The sequence below is a fragment of the Lissotriton helveticus genome, chromosome 1_1 (assembly GCF_964261635.1).
Source record: "Lissotriton helveticus chromosome 1_1, aLisHel1.1, whole genome shotgun sequence".
NCBI lineage: Eukaryota > Metazoa > Chordata > Amphibia > Caudata > Salamandridae > Lissotriton > Lissotriton helveticus.
Genome location: NC_136057.1, coordinates 832,621,786 through 832,642,461, shown reverse-complemented (window position 1 = coordinate 832,642,461; position 20,676 = coordinate 832,621,786). Strand labels below are relative to the sequence as shown.

At 46.2% G+C, this 20,676-nt stretch overlaps 1 protein-coding gene across 3 annotated transcripts in view; it reads left to right on the top strand.

Moving 5' to 3' along the window:
- Positions 1-20,676, top strand: part of NUP37 (nucleoporin 37) — a 240,694-nt gene that overhangs the window by 66,680 nt on the left and 153,338 nt on the right. For 2 of the 3 annotated variants that reach the window (XM_078674695.1, XM_078674686.1), the window contains exons 2-3: positions 17,540-17,729; positions 18,919-19,043. In XM_078674695.1, the coding sequence (XP_078530821.1) occupies positions 17,574-17,729; positions 18,919-19,043 (281 nt within the window). In that variant the 5' untranslated portion in view covers positions 17,540-17,573. Of the gene's footprint in view, positions 1-17,181; positions 17,200-17,539; positions 17,730-18,918; positions 19,044-20,676 lie in introns of those variants that run through there. The other variant, XM_078674703.1, reaches the window with a different exon arrangement.

The following is a 20,676-nucleotide window of genomic DNA, read 5'->3' as shown; positions in this document are numbered from 1 at the left end:
AATGAAGGCCGTCGCCGACTGGATGAAGATCAGCCGTCTGAAGCTGAACTCTGACAAGATGGAGGTTCTCATCCTCGGCTCCAACCCGTCAGCCTAGGACGACTCCTGGTGGCCAACGGCACTGGGGGCAGCCCCGACCCCCACCAACAACGCACGCAACCTGTGAATCATCCTTGACTCAACGCTCTCAATGACCAAGCAAGTCAACGCCGTCTCCTCCTCCTGCTTCAACACCCTCCACATGCTCTGCAAGATCTACAGATGGACCTCGACAGATACAAGAAAGACAGTCACCCAGGCCCTCGTCAGCAGCAGACTCGAGTACGAAAACGCCCTCTACGCGGGTGCCCCGACAAAGCTCATCAATCGACTACAACACATCCAAAAAGCCTCGGCACGACTGATCCTCGATGTACCATAATACGTCCTATCACCGCCCACCTCAGAAACCTGCACTGGCTCCCCGTCAACAAGAGGATATCCTTCAAGCTCCTCATCCAAGCACACAAGGCACTCCACAAGACCGGCCCAGCCTACCTCAACAGACGGCTCTCCTTCTACACCCCCAACCGCCAGCTAAACTCCGCCGACCTCTCACTCGCCACCGTCCCGCGCATCTGAAGAACCGCCACCGGTGGGAGATCCTTCTCCCATCTCGCCACCAAGACATGAAACACCCTCCCACTGAGCCTATGACCGACACAAGACCTGCTGACCTTCAGGAGGATACTAAAGACCTGGCTGTTCGATCAGAAAAGGCATGATGTCATCAACTCGCAGTCCCCTCCCACCTCACCCACAATTCATGTTCTGCACTGGTCCCGGGTCTGACTTCAGTCCTGGCTTCACTCCCCATGCCGGTTCCTTTCACATTGATGCAGGTGCTGCCAACACTGCCAATTGTGCTCTCTGAGGCAAAGTCATCCCAACCTTGGTCAAGGCCACGTTCCGGTGTACTGGGGCAAAGCCATCCCATAACCTATTAGATTAAGATTACTTGTGTTTACATTGCCATAGAGCTCAGGAATAGCACACCTTTGGCACATAATCTGACAATTCTGATGAAAGGGATGATTTTGCCCCCCACCCCCCAATGAAATGGGAACAATTTGTATGAGGATTATTTTTTGTCTGCTTAATTCTTCCTCCCTCTTGATCACCAGCTCTTTTCCCCCATGCTGTTTCACATAGTTAGAGAACTGATTTATAAAAATGGCTGAACAGAATTACACCAAATTTGGCACAAATCTGGATCTTTATTTGAAAAGCATAAATTTTGTGATTTGATAAAAATCCATTCAGCTTTTTATAGTGATTTCAGAATGGTTACGGTAGTACCCCAAAAACATGAAAAATGTGTGGTAGGGGTCAATGCCATGTTGGCTGTCAACTGGATGTTGGTCCCAGCGCTGGACGCACCTCAGGACTTCCAGGGCATCCCCACACCACACAGCAGAGGGTTGGCCATCAACAGAGGCTTGAGGGTAGAGCCTGGCAATATACCAGGGTTTGCTGCTGGGGGGGAAGGGGGGGGGGGGGACAAAGTGCATGTCACCTCCTGTGCACTATTTTGTTTCACTAACTTAAAGGTAAAAAAAAACTACCACTCCAGTGATTCCCTGGCTGCCCTTGGTTCTTGTGGTGATGCAAAGGTGCTTGTGTGCACAACGTCACCATTGTCCAATGGAGTACACTGCATAGGCATAGTGGATGGTAGACTAGGGTTTTTTTGGTCTCCAGTTCTGTCTGTGGGCATGATGGCTTCGGATTGTACTGCAAACTATCTCCGATGAACAACAATCCAGTAATGGTGGATGGCAAAATCATTTTAGTTTGTTTCAAAAGGATGTGGAATTTTTTTAGTAGTCTCTCTGAGTAGCCAATCATATGGCTGCTTTAATTTTTATTTATTTTTTACCTCTAATAGGTACTGTGGTTCTTCAGCTGGACCATTGGAACCAATGAAAGAGTGCCATGGGAGTCCAGCGTGGGTTTTACTAACTGTTCTGCGTCACACAGGAGTACCGCAAGACCCAGAACCCAAAAGAAAATAACCTCTGGAGCAAGATGATCAGCAGTGATCTCACTGTCATCTTCAGCTCATTCGTAACCACAGCCTCCTTCCCTGAAGTATGGAAACATGCAGAAGTCAAACCCCTTCTCAAAAAACCTTCCGCCGACACCAGTGAACTCCAGAACTACCATCCTATCTCAGTGCTCCCAAGTCCCACTTAAGTCCCCGAAAAGGCCATCAACTGCCAACGTTTGGAACACCCGGAGATCAACAATCTTCTGGACACCTTCCTGTCCAGATTCTGCACCAACTACAGCACCGTAACCACCCTGATGGTGCCACAGACCACATCAGAACCCTCCTCGACATTCGAGAAATGACCATCCTGATCCTCCTTGACCTCTCAGCAGCTTTTGACACTATCCCACAACACCCTTATCAAGAGGCTTCATCACATTGGAATCTAAGAAAACGCCCTCAAATGGATTGACTCCTTTCTCACCGCTTGAACATAGAGAATCCGCCTACCACTTTTTACTTAAGAACCCAAGAACATCATCTGCGGCATCCCTCAAGGATCGTCTCTCAGCTCAACATTCTTCAACATCTACATGACCCACCCCTCCCCCCAGAACTAACATCATCTGAAGCTACGGAATGAACATCCTATGCTATGCAGGTGACACCCAGATCATCGTCTCACTAACGGAAGACCCCTCCACCACGGAGGCCAACTTCACAGGTGCATGACGGGCATCACCAACTGGATGAGAGAACAGCTTAAAACTCAACACAGACAAAACAGAATCTTTGGGAACAACACCTCCCTGTGGGACGACTCCTGGTGGCCTTCTTAACTAGGACCAGCACCCACTCCAACCAAGAACACACTCAAACATGGCATCACCCCGGATAGCAAGCTCACCATGAAAAACCAAACTAACACAGTGTCTTCCGACTGCTACCTCACTCCTCGCATGCTCTGTAAGATCTTTAAATGGCTTCCCATCAACACTAGACTATCAGTAACTCAAGCCCTGATAACCAGCCGACTATACTACTGTAACACACTCAAGTCTGAATCGCCACACACCTCCTGAATAGACTCTACAGAACTCAGCGGCTAGATTCCTCCTTGACCTCCCTAAATGGCAAACTCCCCCCTCGTCACCCCCCATCTCAAGAAGTTCCACTAGCTCCTCGTTCAGAAGAGCTGTCAATTCAAGATGCTGATCCACACTCAACCAAGGACCAGCATACATCAGTCACCTCTTGAAATTCCACCAACTCTCCAGACTCCTGCACTCTGCCAAAGAAACAGTGGAGGAAGCTCTGTTTCTTACCTCTCAAAGAAATTCTGGAACAACTCCCCTTCACCCCCCCCCCCCCCCCTTCACCTGCAGACCTCATCTTCTCTTCTGGAATTAAGGAGGAAAGAACCAAAGACCTGGCTGTTCAACTTAGCCCTTTAGCAGCAATGCTATCAGTGCCTGGATACCCTTGCGGATGATTAGCCACACCCTATCAATCCGATTTTGATTACAACAGACTGGATATCAGCACGCTTTCAAGTGTTATTGGAAGAATTCGTCTAGATGCTAATAATCAGAAACCTATAGCTATCAATAAATCAAGTACAGAATTTGTGACCCAGTGACCCTACCTGTACTTGCCCTGCATCTATCGCCAGTGAAAACGGCACTAGGGGGACCAGCCCTCCTGCTGCTGCACTTCAACGCCCATCATCCCACAGGCGGCGAGGATGTCGCTGACGCGGTAACGACGTGCCAGGTGGCACATAAAAGGCTGCTTGGACCCGCGTGACGCGCCGGGAGAAGCCCGGGACAAGGGCGGGGCCATCGGAAGCCGGGCTGGGCCACACTATTGACATTTCCTCGCTTGGACAGTAAGCACTAACTAACATTGGTTTGCAGCATTCAGCTGCTGGGGGCTGGTACTGCGTAGATTGTATAATAACCATTTGTCATGAGTAAAAGAAAGGTTGGGGACAGGGTGGTGGGTACTTTGGATGCCTTTTTAAATAGAGCCGAATCGGTGTTAATACACGAGATTCAGGCGACTGAGCGTAGATTGTCGCTCGAATCGATTTTAATAAGGGGGGTCATTGCCCAGTGCCCAGATACCACCTAGGCAGTCTACTTCTAAGGTTGATTCTACAAATGACCTTACTCCATCGAGGTTACCATGTTTGTTGCCTACTTCCCCTATTTTGGTCTCCCCGCAACCACAGAGTAGTGCTGGGAGTCCTGCTATGGTAAAGACTAGAGGAAAAAAGGCTTTAGGAGGTAATGTCCCAGAACCACCATCTAAAAAAAGAAAGGGGTGGGGCACAATCAAACCAAACTCACTGCCAGGCATTAACGAATCTAGTGGGGCTTTTGTTTTTGGTAAATCAAGCACTAATAGCTTAAATACTACCCCGCGGTTTGCACTATTCCTCAGTTGAACCATAGTGAGCTCCGCTCTATATTAAGGGAACAATTAGCTGCATTCATTGACCCTATACTGAAAAGATCAGATTCTGTTGATGCAAGACTTAGCAAGATTGAAGATGCCCTGTCTCGTCCGCCTCAAACGAAACCTGCACTTCCCAGCTCACACGCAATTGTAGGGGTACTCCCTGTTAGTGTAGGGGTAATACATAAGGAGCAGGTGGGTACTACGGCGAACGCCCAGATAATAGCGGATGGAGTTCAATAGTGGATGGACCCAGTTTCCCTTCACATTATTTTAGATGTCTTGAATGCTTCCCTGACAGAAGCGACGGTTCCAAACGAATGGAAACACGCAATGGTGGTCCCTCTATTAAAAAAGGCAAATGCAGACCCAGACAACCCCTCCAATTTTCGCCCTATTTCTTTGCTCCCTTGCTTTTCCAAGATTTTGGAGAAACATGTTAATTTTTTACTTAACTCCTTTGTCGAATCCTCCAATTTTCTTCATGGCTCCCAATCCGGGTTCCGGGCGGGTTTTTCCACGGAAACCACCCTTCTGGGCGTGTCAGAGACCATCAGGCGCCAAGTGGATAAGGGGGAGACGGTGGCACTCATTCTGCTTGATTTGAGTGCAGCATTCGACACCGTCTCCCATTCCATCTTACTGTCCACGCTGGAGGGAGTTGGCGTCGGTGGTACCGCCCTGGCCTGGATTGCTAATTTTCTTTCTGACCGCACGTTCCAAGTTTTTTCCTCCACTTCTGTTTCATCTGTTTTTTCCTCCACTCACGGTGTCCCCCAAGGGTCTATTCTTAGTCCCCTTTTCTTTAACCTGTATGTGAGGCCGCTTGCTTTTTTAGCGGAACAGGCTGGCCTCACAATTTATTCGTATGCCGATGACACTCAAGTCATCTACTCCCTCTCTACCAATAAAAATCTCCCCTCGTCTTCTCTTAAATCCGGGCTAAAACAAATATCGGATTGGATGCTGAAGCACAAGTTAAAATTAAATGGGGACAAGACAGAACTCCTCCTGTTTGGCCCAGACACCTCACTCTGGGGCCCACACCATTGGCCATCGGAGATGGGTCCTGTACCCAATCCATCAGAGTCTGCACGCAATCTTGGGGTGCTCTTTGATAGCCAGCTTACCTTCAAGCAGCACGCTGTGAAAGTCTCCGCCACCTGTACCACCATCATCAGGTGGCTAAGAAAAATCACATGGATGCTACCGGCGGACACCTTGAGGACTGTAGTCCAGGCTCTTGTCATCTCCCGCCTGGACTATGGGAACATCCTTCTCTTGGGCGCCGCAAAGGAGGTTACCAGGAAGTACCAGGTGGTGCAGAATATGGCAGTTCGCCTCATCTGCCACCTCCCTGCTAGATCCCCGGTTACTCCCCATATGCGGAAATTGCACTGGTTGCGTATCGAGAACAGAGTTAAGTTTAAAGCACTCTGCTATATGCATAAAATCATGACTGGTAAGGCCCCCCATTATCTGTCTGCCTTAGTGCACCATTACGTTCCTCCCCGGACACTCAGGTCTTCTACGCAGAACAAGTACATGATTCCTCGCACCAACAGAGCCAAAATGGGGGGACGTTCGTTTGCCCTATTGGCCCCTTCCTTATGGAATGCCCTGCCTCAACTGTTGCGCTCCGAATCTTGCTTCCTTACTTTCCGTAAGGGAATTAAAACCTGGCTTTTTAACTCCTGATCCCCATTGTTTATTATTTTCTCTTACTTTCTCTGACCGCCTAGTCTGCCTCAGCGCCGGGAAACCTTCGGGTAGCTGCGCGCTTAACAAATGTAATTATAAATAAATAAATAAAATCAGCAGGGGGGGTTGCGAGTGGACCCTCTACTGGTGTTAGTAATGCTAAGCCTATGCCACAGCAGCAGCCTGCTAGGGCTGAGGGGAATTGGAGCCAGGTCGAATATAGTAATGATGGTGGGTCTGATAAGATTCCCTACTTCCACCAGAAGCTACCCCATACTCAGTTATCCTAGCGAATGTCCCTCCCCTTGCTCCGGGGAAATACGAGCACTGGTCCACACTTAAAAATAAGGCTCTCCACTTTTTGAGCAAGAAGACTGGTATTGGGGATGACTTATTTCAGGAGTTTAAAATGGTTAGACGCATTAAATGGGTAGGCCATTCTACTAAATCCATGCCAGGTGATTGTGAGGTTTTGAGCTTTAGGTCCCCTGCTTTGGTTCGATATATTTTTGAGACGGTCGGTCACTCGCCCCACACTGCGGATGGGATTAGACTCTTCCCCCTTGTTTTTTTTTTATAAACAGCATATGTTGCCTAGAAATAGGGACCCTTATGTACCACAGGAATCTCACATCTGGTCTGATTTTCCCATCCAGACCAATAACCGCTATGGGGTTTTATCCTCACTTGAAGACATTGATTGACTGGGAATGGATGGTAGTGTAGAGTTGGGATTAGGTGCGGGGACTGAGAAGGTGGGGGACACGGAATCCCTGATAGTAGGGTGTACAAACCAAGCTGCAACGGGGGTACATTCCCCCATTGGCATCCCCGCGCCATTCTACCCCTCAGTACTAGAACGTAGTTTGAATGTGGCTGGGCCACTTACTGGGTACGATGGTCCGGTCACAACGAGATCATCAATGATTATCTCCTCCTGGAACATAGCGGGTTTGTAATCGAAAGTATCATCTGCAGACTGGATATCATATATAGAAGGCTCGGATATCTGGGTATTCCAAGAAACGTGGTCTACAGAAGGTTTTTTTTATGTTGGTTTCCTAAACTTCTTTAAACCAACTATAAGGGGTCTTAGGGGTAGGTCAGTGGGTGGACTGACCTGCTGGGTAAGGCAAACAGAAGGGAAAAGGGTGGACAAGATTTGTATTGACAGTCCAGATATCCTGGTTATAAGGGTTAGATCTGAGTGTGGCCTCGATATAACCCTGTATAATGTTTATGCTAGGGGACAACCCGGTGGGCGGAGTTCCCAGGTCTTTGCGTCATTAGAGAATCACTTGTCACAAGAGCCCCACAATGGCAACTTAATTATTGCGGGTGATTTCAACACCTGCTTTGAACCAATTGACTCAGAAGATGGTAGGCTGAGTGATGATGTTGATGAACTTTGGGGAGTGCCGCAATTGGATCTCCAGCCTATAAAAAATGGACTGAGGTTGCACTACAAGTGAAAGGGTTGTGCCTGGAGCGGGGCCTTAGGGCCACTGGATTCAAGATAGCCTGGCTGATGAGGATTATGAATCCGAAACCGGTCCCAGGATGCTTGTTTCCAGTTCATGGAAGACATGGCTTGGCAGTTCGGGCTGGACTGTTCCCATGAGGCACAGGGTCAGACTGATTTGCATATGGCCATGTCTGAAATGGGGTGGCTGAGTGGGCTAAAGAATGGTGATGGATTAAACCCAGATCAGTTGACTGGGGGTGAGTGTTTGATTTGCTCAAACACTCCGTCCATCATCCCCTTTTGTATCGCTTAGGGCATGTAATGGCAGGACTAAGTCGAACCCCAAGGGTGCGGAGACCTTTGATAATGGCAGATCCAAAAGCCGCATTGATTATATCCTTGTGAATGTGGAGCTCTGGACTTTGGTTGTAGATATGGAAGTGCAATGCCGCCCTGAAAGCGATCATAACCCCCTGGTTCTCAGACTTAATGATAGGAGTTTCTCTGGTTCAGCAACGACAGAAGGTGAAGCTTGTCCCAATCTGATAACTATTGCTAATGATTTAAGAAGGGTTCGGTGGGCACGGGTAGTAATGGATGAAAGTAACGTGGTAGAGATTAGGGCGTTAGTAGCAGGGTCTTTAAGGGAACTTTTGGATTGTGGCTCCCAAGTTGTGCTAAATGCCAAACTTGCGGAAATCCACAATGACCTATTTAGCGGGCTTAGAAGATTCTTTTTAAATACAAAACCCGCTAAAAAGCCCACTACGTATAAGCCTAACTCGTGGTATGATAACACGTGCAGGCTAGCCCACAAATCTCTAGTGGTAGCTATTAAATCTAGGTCCTATGGAAATGTCAAGCTGTGTAGAGCAACTTACAAAGCAGCTTTAAGACATGCTAAGAGAGAGTGGTACGAGGATCGTTGGCGATGTTTACTATCAGCTTGTAAAGGCAGGAATATGACCCAATTTTGGGATCTCATTAAATGGGGGAATGGGCAGCGGTCGATTACACCTAGCAATAATGTTGAACCGCAGCAATGGGTAGCCTTTTTTGAAGCTCCATTTCAACCAGACACTGAAAGTATAGGGCTTGTTCCACACATTAAAATTGGTGATCCCTTGCTGATCAACACTCGAGAAGTGGAGATAGTGTTGAAGTCCATCCCAAGTGGTAAGGCACCGGGACCTGACTGCTTCCCTGCAGATTTATTTAAGCAGAATGTAGATTTTCCTAGTTATTATGACGGAAAGTCTTAATTTTATTAAAGATACGGAGGCGAGTATTATGCTTTCTTATCTTGCAATTTATTCCATAGGAGCCAAGATAAGTGCAAGAAACTACAGTTCCCAGAGGGCCAGGCAACAACTGGGCCATGGGAATGAGAAAAAACGAGATAACAGTAACCAATCAGCAGTCACATAATAGATAAGAGGACACACTGACTGCGCAGCTTCCTCTTTTCGCTGAGAGACAGTCAGATAACAATAGAAAATAAAGGAAAAATAGCCAGAACCAGAAAGAACGCCAAAGTCCAGGAGCAGAAATCCTTAATCAGTGGAATCCAGAGCGAAAGTCCAAGGAAATGATCCGAAGAAGGAGCTGGAAGGACCGGAGGGGACATCCAAGCAGGAGATGAACGGAACCGCTGGAGAGTAGATCTTCTATGATGAGGCAGGCGGTAAGGCCGGATTCGCTGTAGGGAGGGAGAACACATGTTAATAGTGTAGCGGCGGGATAATACTCGCCTCCGTGTCTTTAATAAAATTAAGACTTTCCGTTATAATAACTAGGAAAATCTACATTTTATGGCAAGACCGGAGGCTCCTATTATGCTTGTTTAAAGCAGATTAACAACATCAGAAGCAACAGAATGAATAGGTTTACAGTAGAACATTCGGAAAATACTGTCATTGGACCAATCTGCTGATCTCAGTATGTCCTCTAAACGGGAGCCAGACCAAAAGGCCTTAGAAGCCATGGCTCCTCTAGCCGAATGTGCTCCGAAAACAGAGACATCAATACCGGCAAGGGACATAACCCAGCGAACCCACCTGGCGAGGGTCGGGGAGGAAACAGGAAGGTGTGGTTTGCGAAAGGAAATGAGGAGTTGGGAACAAGAGGGCGGTCTGAGATCAGCGGTCCTTTGCTCATACATCTTTAAACATTGACCCACACAAAGTTGAGGTTGATCAGGAAAATAAGGATAAAAAACAGAGTCTAAATTAGTCTTCGTGCGTCTGTGAATCTGGAACAGCACACCTGTAGGGGAAAATTGACGAGAAGAAACATCCAAAGCTCTAACATCAGAAACCCTTTTGATAGAAACTAAACAAAGTAACATGGTAAGTTTGGCTGATAACATTTTGAGAGACAAATCAGAATTAGAGGGCCAATTTAAAAACAATTTAAGGACCACAGAAACATCCCACAAAGAGGTATACTTAGCCAACGGTGGTTTAGAGCATCGAGCACCTTTGAGGAGGCGACAAACCAGAGGATGAGCGCCTACAGGTTTTCCGTCAATTTGGTCGTGGTTGAGGGAAATGGCAGAGCGGTAGAGGTTGACAGTGCGATAGGCCTTCCCAGCACTGGCCTGAGAGGCCAGGAAATTGATAACCAAACCTAGAGGGGCTGAAAAGGGATCGAGAGACCTTTCCAGACACCAGCTTGCCCAAAGAGACCAGGTGGATTTGTATGCTTTGGAAGTGCCTGGAGCCCAGGCCTGGTCGATAAAGTGAGCAGCCTCTTGTGAAATGAGGACGTTAGGAGAGGAAGGCCGGAAACTTTCCAGGCCGACAGAGTGAGAGAGGAATCCAAGATCATACTGTGACGCTCGCCCCGAGGGTTGAGCAGAAGATCGTCGAAGGACGGCAGAAGTACAGGAAAATCCATTGCCATTTCCAGAAGAACCGGAAACCAGATTTGAGCTTGCCAGAAGGGAACTATCAGAACAAGAGAAGTCTCCTGGCGGCGGACTTGCGCCAGCACACGGTTGATCATAATGAAAGGAGGAAAGGCATAAGAGGTGAGAAGACCAATCCTGGAGGAAGGCATCCGTGGCCAGAGCCAGGGGATCTGGACGCCAGCTGAAAAACTGGGGCAAATGGGAATTGAGGCAAGAAGCAAAGAGATCGATGGAAAAGGGACCCCACAAAAGAGAAAGAGAATGGAAGACGGAGGGACAAAGCCTCCAGTCGCTGGAATCGCGCAGGAACCGCGAGTGCCAATCCGCCACAGAATTGAGGGAGCCTGGAAGGTATTCCGCTGTCAAGGAGAGATGATGGGCTAGACAGTATTCCCATAGACTCTTCGCTAAATCTGCTAGAGGCTTGGACTTGGTGCCGCCGAGATGATTGATGTATCGAACCGCAGAAACATTGTCCATGCGTAGGAGTATGGAACAACGGATCCTGTCTTTGGAAAGACTTTTGATCGCAAAGGAACCAGCAAGCATCTCTAAACAATTTATGTGCAGACTGGACTCCTCTCTGGACCATGCTCCTCTAGTTGAGACTGGACCACAGCGGGCGCCCCAACCCGAGAGACTGGCATCGGATTCTAGAACAAGATCTGGGGAAGTGGCGAAGATAGTGCGCCCGTTCCACGCATCTAAGTGGTCTATCCACCATTGCAGTTCTGTGCGGGACTCTTGGTCGAGAGCGAGAACGTCTGAATAAGCTAAACCTTGACGAAGGTGTCTGATCTTTAGGCGTTGGAGGGCCCGATAGTGCAGGGGGCCCGGAAAAATCGCTTGGATGGAAGAGGAAAGAAGGCCGACAATCCTGGCCAGAGATCTGAGGGAGATGACAGAAAGATGGAGCACAGAGGCAATCTCCGCCTGGATTTTGGAAATTTTGGAAAGGGGAAGGCGTAAAGACGCCGCCACCGAGTCCACAAGGAAGCCCAGAAATTCCATGTTCTGAGAGGGGATCAACGAAGACTTCTCGAGATTTATCAGGAAACCCAAGTCCAGAAGAAGAGACTGGGTGGTCTGGAGATCTGAAAGGAGACCCTGTTTGTCCAAATTCAGGATAAGAATATCGTCTAAGTATGTTATGAGTCTGATCCCAAGAGAGCGCAGAAAAGCAACCACCGGCTTCAGAAGTTTTGTGAAGCACCATGGTGCGGAAGAGAGACCAAAGGGAAGAGAGGTGAAACAGTAGGTCACTCCTGACCACTGGAACTGAAGGAACTTCCAGTAAGACTGGTGGATAGGGACTGTAAGATATGCATCTTGGAGGTCCAAACGAACCATCCAATCGTTTGGCCGAAGGGTATCCCTCAGATGAAGGATCGTTTCCATTTTGAAATGACGATACACCACAAAGTGGTTGAACCATTTCAGGTTTATGACAGTGCGTAATTTCTTGTTTTTCTTCTGAACTAGAAAAATGGAGCTTAAAAAGCCTGTAGAGTCGTAGTGAGAAATCCTGATGGCATTTTTCTGTAGCAAGGACTGTATCTCGGTGGAGATGAGGTTTGCCATGTGGAAAGAGAACACTAGAGGAGGAGGGAAAGAGGTATGGACAGGAGGAGAGTAAAATTCTATAAGATAGCCTTGAATGGTGTTGAGGACCCACGGGTCTACACTTATGGAATGCCATTTTGGAAGAAACAGTTTTAAACGACCCCCTACAGGAGGGGAAGAAGAAAGGCTTACCTTGTTGATTGTGGTTGGAGTTGCGATAACCTTTGTGACCTCTGCCGCGGAAACCACGTCCACGTTGTGGATAGAACTGCGGCTTGTATTCTTTGGAGGTGTCGTGGGAACCTCTGGAGCCTTGATTGTAGAGACGGCCGGAAGAGCGACCCCTTCCTCGTCCGGCCCGTCCAAAAACCAGAGGGGCGAAAGTCTTTTTGATGGATTGCTGGGCCTTGTCAAGAGAGGCAAAGGTTGAGACAAAGCGGCTGATGTCGCTAACCAAATTCTCCCCAAAGAGGAGGCCATTTGCCTTAGATCCGGGGTCCATAGGAGCGAGGTTAGCTAACTTGGGGTCCAACTTGATCAAAAGACCTTTACGTCTTTCATGGGTAATCGCTGCGTTTGCATTACCCAAAAGGCAGAAGGCTCGTTGAACCCACATGGAGATGTCATCCGCTGAAAGATCAGTACCCTCAAGACGGGCAGACTCTGCCATGTCGAAGATACGGGCCAAGGGACCAACAATGTCCAGTAGCTTGTCCTGGCATGTGGACCATGCCTTGTCCACCCCGCGTCGAGGGTCTTTACCAAATTTAGAAAAGAAGGTAAGGAGAGGTTGGTCTATGGAAGGGACAAGGGTGATTTTGTCAGGGAGGGCAGGTTTGGGACATTCAGATTTTAACCTGGAACGCACAGCCGCCTCTAGGGGGAGACGAAGGCGGGCAGAAATGTATTCACCAACGTGATGAGAGGGGAACAACTCAGTTGAGTTGGGATGACGGATAGAGGACGGGTCAAACATGGGGTGACCTTCCGAGTCATACACGGGGTCAAAATTAAAAGAATCGCTTTGGGGTATTTTGGGGGGAGGGGGGTCTGTGACGTCAAAGATGTCACACAAGTCGTCAGCGTCAGGCATGTCATCATCCGTGTCCAAGATGGTGGAAATTACTAATTTCTTAGTAGGAGACTCTGTGTGCTTAGATTTTTGCTTTCGCTTGCCCTCTGAACCGACAAACCCCTCCTTAGCAGGAGGCCTGGGAGGCACTTCGTCCTCGTCCAAATGCGAGTAAGACTCGCTAACCAAAGTTGATGCCTTTTTAGGCTTATGCACAGTAGCAGAGTGTTCCACCTTACGCTTTCTGCTATCCCCGCAGATTGGGCCAAAACCTTGGACAACATGCTGACCATAGTATTTTCCATGTTTTTTGACATCTTTTTCATTGAGACTTCAACTGCCTGTTCGACAGAAGTATTAATACATCTATGAAGGTCTTTCTTCAAAGACCCATCATCCATGTGAGAGGGATTTTCCTCTGACGAACTCTCGTGTTCCATGATGAAGAAGGAGGTAGGAAATGGTTAACTCCAAAGAGGGAGGTGTGTTAGGGGCGTGCACCAGGGCGGGATGTTCTCAGGACTGGGAGAAAGGCAGCAGGAAGGAAGAGCTCCGTCGAGCAAACGCGACCGCTTTGAAAGCGGTGGACGGAGGAGGCAGAAAGAAGAAGCTCCTGAAGCGGTAAGAGCCGGCGCGAGGAGCGCGAGCACCGCGAGCTGGAAGAAACCAAAGGAAAGGGCGGGAGGGGGAGGGACAGAAGAGTCGGTAAACAGAACCGGACGGGAAACAAAACACGCGAGTAGCGTGAACCCAGGTGCGCAAGAGCGCAAAACGAGGTAATAGAACTGTATAAACAACAAAATAAGCTGGTAAATTAACAATAACCAAATAGTAACAAGAATAAAGCGAGCATAGATAAGGGAACACTTATCTGACTGCGAGCAGCAAGAAAAGAGGAAGCTGCGCAGTCAGTGTGTCCTCTTATCTATTATGTGACTGCTGATTTGGTTACTGTTATCTCGTTTTTTCTCATCCCCATGGCCCAGTTGTTGCCTGGCCCTCTGGGAACTGTAGTTTCTTGCACTTATCTTGGCTGCTATGGAATAAATTGCAAGATAAGAAAGCATAATAGGAGCCTCCGGTCTTGCCATAAAATTCCGATTTATGGGTCCCTTACATTACTAACTAAATAAACTCGCTAGCTGGTGGAGCACCAATTCCTGTATCTTGGTTCGGAGCGGAAATCATTCATATTTATATGCAGGGTGATCATTCCGCTCCGGCTAACTACAGACCCATCAGCTTAATTGATGCAGTGCAAAAGATAGTAGCACGTGTAATACTGGGTAGGATTCAGGCCTGGATTTCTGAAGAGGATATTTTAACACCGCTATAGGCGGGATTCCGGTCTCATATGGGGACGCTGGACCAAGCCTTTAGATTGGTGTTACTCTATTGGAAGGAGGTCTTTTTGGGCAAGGGAATGCTTTTCGCTGCATTCGTGGATTTAAAATCCGCTTTTGACCTCGTCCCAAGAGTAAAACTGTGGGAGGTCTTACTAAGACTAGGGATGCCAAAGGAGTTAGTCTCATTTGTGGTAAGACTCCACGAATTTACCTATGCCCAGGTTCGTTGGGGTAAACCGGGCGAGGTCACTGAGGTAGGGAAAGGCGTCCGACAAGGGTGTGTACTGGCACCTACCCTATTTTCTCTATTCATTAATGGGGTGGTGCAGTATTTTGTTAACTACCCTACGGATGCGCCAACACTAGCCAGACAGAAGGTGCCCTTGCTCATGTTTGGGGATGACACCTTGATACTATCCAAGACGAGACAGGGGCTGCAGTTGGCACTGTCTCGTTTTGAGGTGTTTTGCCGTGAACATGAGCTTGTGGTCAATGTAGGGAAGACTAAGTTTATGGTGCTCCATAGGTCTTAGCCCGTCAATGCACGAGTGTTTATGGGTGGTAAACTCCTGAAGCAGACGGATGTCTTCACCTACCTGGGGGTCACTTTCAGCGACAAGTTGAGCTGGAACCCTCCAGTCAAGATCCTTGCATTGAAACACGCACAATTAACTGGAGCATTGATTAAGGAGCACAGGTTATCAATGACTAAGCCTATTGCACCTGTTATTAAAATGTATTCAACGAAAATTATTCCTTCCATTTTATATGGTGCCGAAATTTGGCGCTTTTGCAATCTGTCGCAACAGTCTTCTGCTCAGAACAAATTTATGAGATCGGTTGTGGGCTTGCCTCAATCCTCTCCCCGAATTCCATTACTTTTAGACCTAGGCTGCCATACAATTGAGGACATTGCTGGTTACAGGCCGCTGGCATTTTAGAGGTGGCTCTGGATTACTCCAGAGCTCCACCTTTATGCCAGGGCACTGTCTGAAGTCAGACGATTGGATCGCTCACAAAGGATCCCATGGTTGCTCGGCATTAAAACTCTACTTACTGATATGGGGATGAGGGATCTCTGGGATAGCCCAGAGACGGTGGAGTTTCCCTCAAAAGAATCTTTTAGAGCAGCATATTGGGATTTAATCAAAATCAGGAGGTTCTCTTCCCTTACCAGGCCTACTTTGTCTAAGGAGTTCCATGAGCTAAAAGACGAACCCTGTTTGGAAAACTATTGGGATCTAATTACGAAGCCCTTAGATCGCAAGCTTTATCACCAGTTCAGAGTTGGGACACTATCGCTCAGTAGGATAACATGTAAATGGCACCTAGGAACTAGTGATAAGTGCCGATTCTGCCTTGACCATGCAGAAGATATTGACCATTTCTTATATGTTTGCCCAGCTTACCAACAACCTAGAAGCTTGTGGCTGAAACCAGTATGTCGGACCCTGGGAACTGGCTCTGCGATGGTAGCCAAGAGGATATTGAAATCTGGTTTTAATGATATCGCAGTAATAGGTGTTGCTAAGTTCCTGAGTTGGGCATGGGTACTACGGGAGAAAAAAAGGGAGGCTGTTTTAGTTATATAAACGGATCACTGGGTTAGTGTATCCACTTGCGTGGAATTGGAAATTTTAAGGGTTTTTATCATGATTGCTTAAAGTCTTGTCCGTTGGAATTATTTAATCCGTTTTTATTATTTGGTTTTAAATTGTAATTATAGGTATTTATTTAAAACGGTATCGATTTAACATTTTGTAAGACAGCTTTGTTATATTAGGTGTATGTATGGTGTATCCATTTGTAATTAATTGATTGTCCTGTCTTTTAAGATGAACAATTGCAATAAAGACTTTCTTGAATTCCCTTTTTCCTTTAAAGGTAAATCTAATTCTTTTTCCAAAATAATTGTGAATACTGTTGGCTCATTGAATTCTCATTCACCAGTGTCGTCAAAGGGCAAAGATCTAATACCTGTCCTCAGAAAAAATCCTAAGGCGTCTTTTATTTATAAATGCCTGACCCCCATAAGCCTTTCAGACTAAAATCAGACACTGATTTACTCCTGGAGCAATATTTTAATGTTTGTTGATTTATTACATTTTGGCATAAGATTTGGTTTAAGTTACAGAATAGCTCAACAGCAGCAAATGTAACACACACATTGCATTTTATTTAGAATTATTTGTGTATCACTCTACTATCTCTTCCAAACTATAATAAAACTAGTGATTCTAAATGTTGGTCCTGCATTATCAGTGGTTCTAATTTAGTTCATATGTTATTTTTCTGTCCAACTATGATATCATTTTGGAGAAAAGCTTGAAGACAGATTAATGTAGTGTGATCACACTTAATAAAGTATTCTCATTTCTGAATGGAACTGGCCATTCTTGCAACTTGCTGCAAAGCTTCTGGTATCGGTGTGTCGTAAAGATTAAAATGCTTCGCAGGCGGGATCAGGGAGGGACAAATTACCAGGCAATGTCTTACAAGTACTGCATATGCGGTGCCACCTGTGACTGCTTCCTACTGTCTTCTCCAGCTTTTTTGTAGACCAACTTTATCTTTCTGGCGCTCAACCTAGAGAAATGAGATTGTCTCATGCTTTGCATCTGGGTGTGACCCACTGGATGACCAGGACAGGTGAGACTGCCAAGACTCCTCCCTGCTGTCATTCATCCTTCACTTTCATGAATGCACTGTATTTTATTTGCTGGTGTAGCAGCACTATTATTGTTACTGATAACCAAATGCTCACCACCCATATCCACATTTGCAGAGACAAGCTGCTGAGCTTGGTTACATAGATCAACTGCATGCACCATACAGGGAAGCTGCCCACGATGCCACAATAGAAGACCACTTGTAAAAGCATCCACATTGCCAAAGTAGCTGGAGAATACAATTGCCTCAAGTTTAGTAGTTTATTAATGTATAATCCAAACCTGCATGTCTTTGACCTGTTCCAATTCTTCCTCCTCAGCATCTCTTCGTAGACATCACCTTTACAACAGACGATGAAGCAGGACGCCTCCAGGGTACCTGCCTACACCGTGGACTGTGAGGACTACGTACACGTAGTGGAATTCAATCCCTTCGAGTCTGGAGAGGAAGGAAGTTTGCTTGCATATGGAGGCAACAACTACATAGTTATTGGTATCTGTAGGTTCCCGGTGAGCACAACATTTCAGGCTAATTTCTCCTGCATGTCAAGCTTTCCTGTGCATTTGGAAATCTGTAAATGTCCCTTATTCTTTAAATCTGTGCCACAGTGTTTGTATTGATAATAACACTAATCTGTGTTTTCGACATTTCAAACTACACTTGCTTTCACACCTTATTAGTGAAGTCTGTACAATCATACTTGGAACACAAATCTGACCTGACCTCCACCTTTTCTGCCTTTATCTTTATATCTGATTAAAACAATGAATTTCACATCTGCAGCTTTTCTGGCTTAATGTTTTCTTCTCCGCAGATTCTCTTGCTATTAATGCAGCGTTTGCATGCTATTGTAGGTTATAGTTGTATTGCTCCGTTAACTGCGTATTTTTTATTGACCTCCCCCCCCCCCCCCCCCATGCTTTCTGTTTTAAAACTCATGTTCAAATGTGTATTGTTTGGTCCTCTTATCTGGTATCCTAACGAGATGGGGTCTGCTGGTTTACTTTGTTATATTCTTCAGATGGCAGTTTAGTCACATTGCTCTCTGGCAGTTCAATCTAATTCTGCCCTTTCACAACGTGCACACCCGCATTCAAAGTAGTTGCCTACAGTGCTTGGTTCTACCATGGCAATAAATGCTTCAAGATTTCCAAAAATATTTTTACTTTTTTTCGTTTTAGTATTGACGAGGACTCTGCAGCTCCCACTGCAGTGATTTATATAAAAATAAACCTTTTAAATCAAAGGAAATTTTGCTTTTTCGAAAGGTGCACATCTGCACATAAAGGGCCAGGGACGACTATGGCATTGTTTTCTTTTGGATAGCAAAAATATTTTTGCAGTTGTGAGGTTAATATTGGAGGTGGCCCGTCTGCTCCCACTACAATGAATTATATATATTTTTTAAAAGCAAAAGAAACAAAGATTGACATAGACAAGAGGCTGACAGCCAACACCAGACTGATTGGCTTTATTGATGCTTGTTGTCTTTCTGCTGTTCTCCGACTGGGAGGACATATTTCACATTGCATGCCCAGATCTTCATTCATTGTTTTTATTTAAAAGCGTTAGACTTGTTCCCCTACTTACACTGGGGAGTCATTTGTATATTTGATAGCTTTTAGCATATCATTATCAAGTTAACCTATATATTATACTGGATACCATTTTTTTGATTTTTTATTTTTCTGTTTTTAGGAGGAGGATTCTTCGGTGGAAGCATTTGTCTATAAGACTCTAACAACATTTCAGCATGGCGTGCGAGTGGATGCAATCGCGTGGAGTCCTGAAACCAAACGTGATGCACTGCCGCCACTAATCAGGTATGTCGATACTACTTGAAGCAAATGCACATCTGCCTCTGAACAGACACTCTGCAGCTAGAGTTTTCACTCATTGCCTGCTGTCACACTGTGTTGTCTTTCCTATCCTTTTCAACCACAGAACAGGGAGCATAAAGTTATGAATAAATGCACCCACCATTCGTCGCAAACTGCTTACTTTTGTCGGTGCGCTTTCAGACCTCAACCCAAAAATATGTGCTGAAATATTATTATTAAATTAAATTTGTAATGCGCACAGCTACCCATGACAGGGTTTCCTGGCGCTGGCATGTCCACTACTGCAGACTGAGTAAACAGAGAGCTAATCACCGAGAGAAAAGCCAGGTCTTAATCAGCAAATACCTTTGCTGATTGCTCTATCTATCTCACTGATCATCCAGAAAAATTATTTCACATATATTGTTCACTGGACTGGCTCTACCAATGAAAGATTCCCAATGCCTTCTTTGTGGAGCACTCATTCGTGGAATTATATTATGTCTGGAGTGCGACTATTCTTGCCCCATTCTTGACTGCACGTCTGTCTGTTTACATCCGATTACCTAGTAAATGAGGTGTGAACTAGCAGTAACGTGTTTTCACTCAAATACGGGTGGAGAGGATCCTACTTTAGGATAATATTAGCCAAAAATTGAATGGGAATTGTCTTGAAAGATTTCTGAAAATAAGTGATGTAGAATTCAAAATCTTTCTAGTATTACTTTCCATTTCGAGGCAGGCTGACAGATGGATGGCACATCTTTTTTTCAGGAAAGGATAGATGAGTGTTGAAGGTCCTGACAGTGGCACCTTTTGGAGACAGTGGGTTTGACTAAGTCTTTGGTGCGTGTGGTAGCTCAAACTGAAATGCTAGAGTATACCTATGTTATTGCCAGTATCGCTAGGTATCGGACAACAACTTCATTGGACATCATTCAAAATAAAAGTAAAATGTTCCAAAGGTCAGTGACCTTCATTCCCATGTGATTGATTCTAAGCTCCATCGGCCTGAAATACTACAGCTGATTGAATAAGTGATTTCTTCTTCTCTGAGGCATTAGCTTCTATAGCTACTGTACCCAGTCTGATAGGATTATAGAACTCTTCTGTACTACATGTGGTAAACTGCCTTGTCATCAGAATGAGAGCTGTCCATAAATGTCTAAATTTCATAGGATTTCGCTCCTTGCTAAGCAACAGACAAGGTGTCCCCAATTGCGAACTCAAGAATTAAATCTAAGCTTAATTCATGGATACGCACTGCGTTGAAGGTAGTATACACACCCACCCAAGAAAAGATGCAGCAGCTCGTCCTGTGGTGTGGGAGACACACTGCCATCTGGAAAGAAGTGTATTCCTGTGGTGTGCTGGTGTTCACCTTCGAGGAATTGAGCCAATGGGTACCAAGGTGAGAGGCCACTGGTTAACTAGATGGCCAACTTGGCGGCCCGAACGGTGTCCCACACCATCACTCCTGCCACAACCTGCAGTACATTTGAGGTTTGATGCCTTCCTCAAGTCAAGAGGGAACAGTGCCTGGGGAGGAGAGAATAACTTGGAGGGAATAACATGCACAATTGCCGCCTCCTTCAGTCTTGAGTGGGACATCTGGCTCAGCAGTACAATGGGTCTT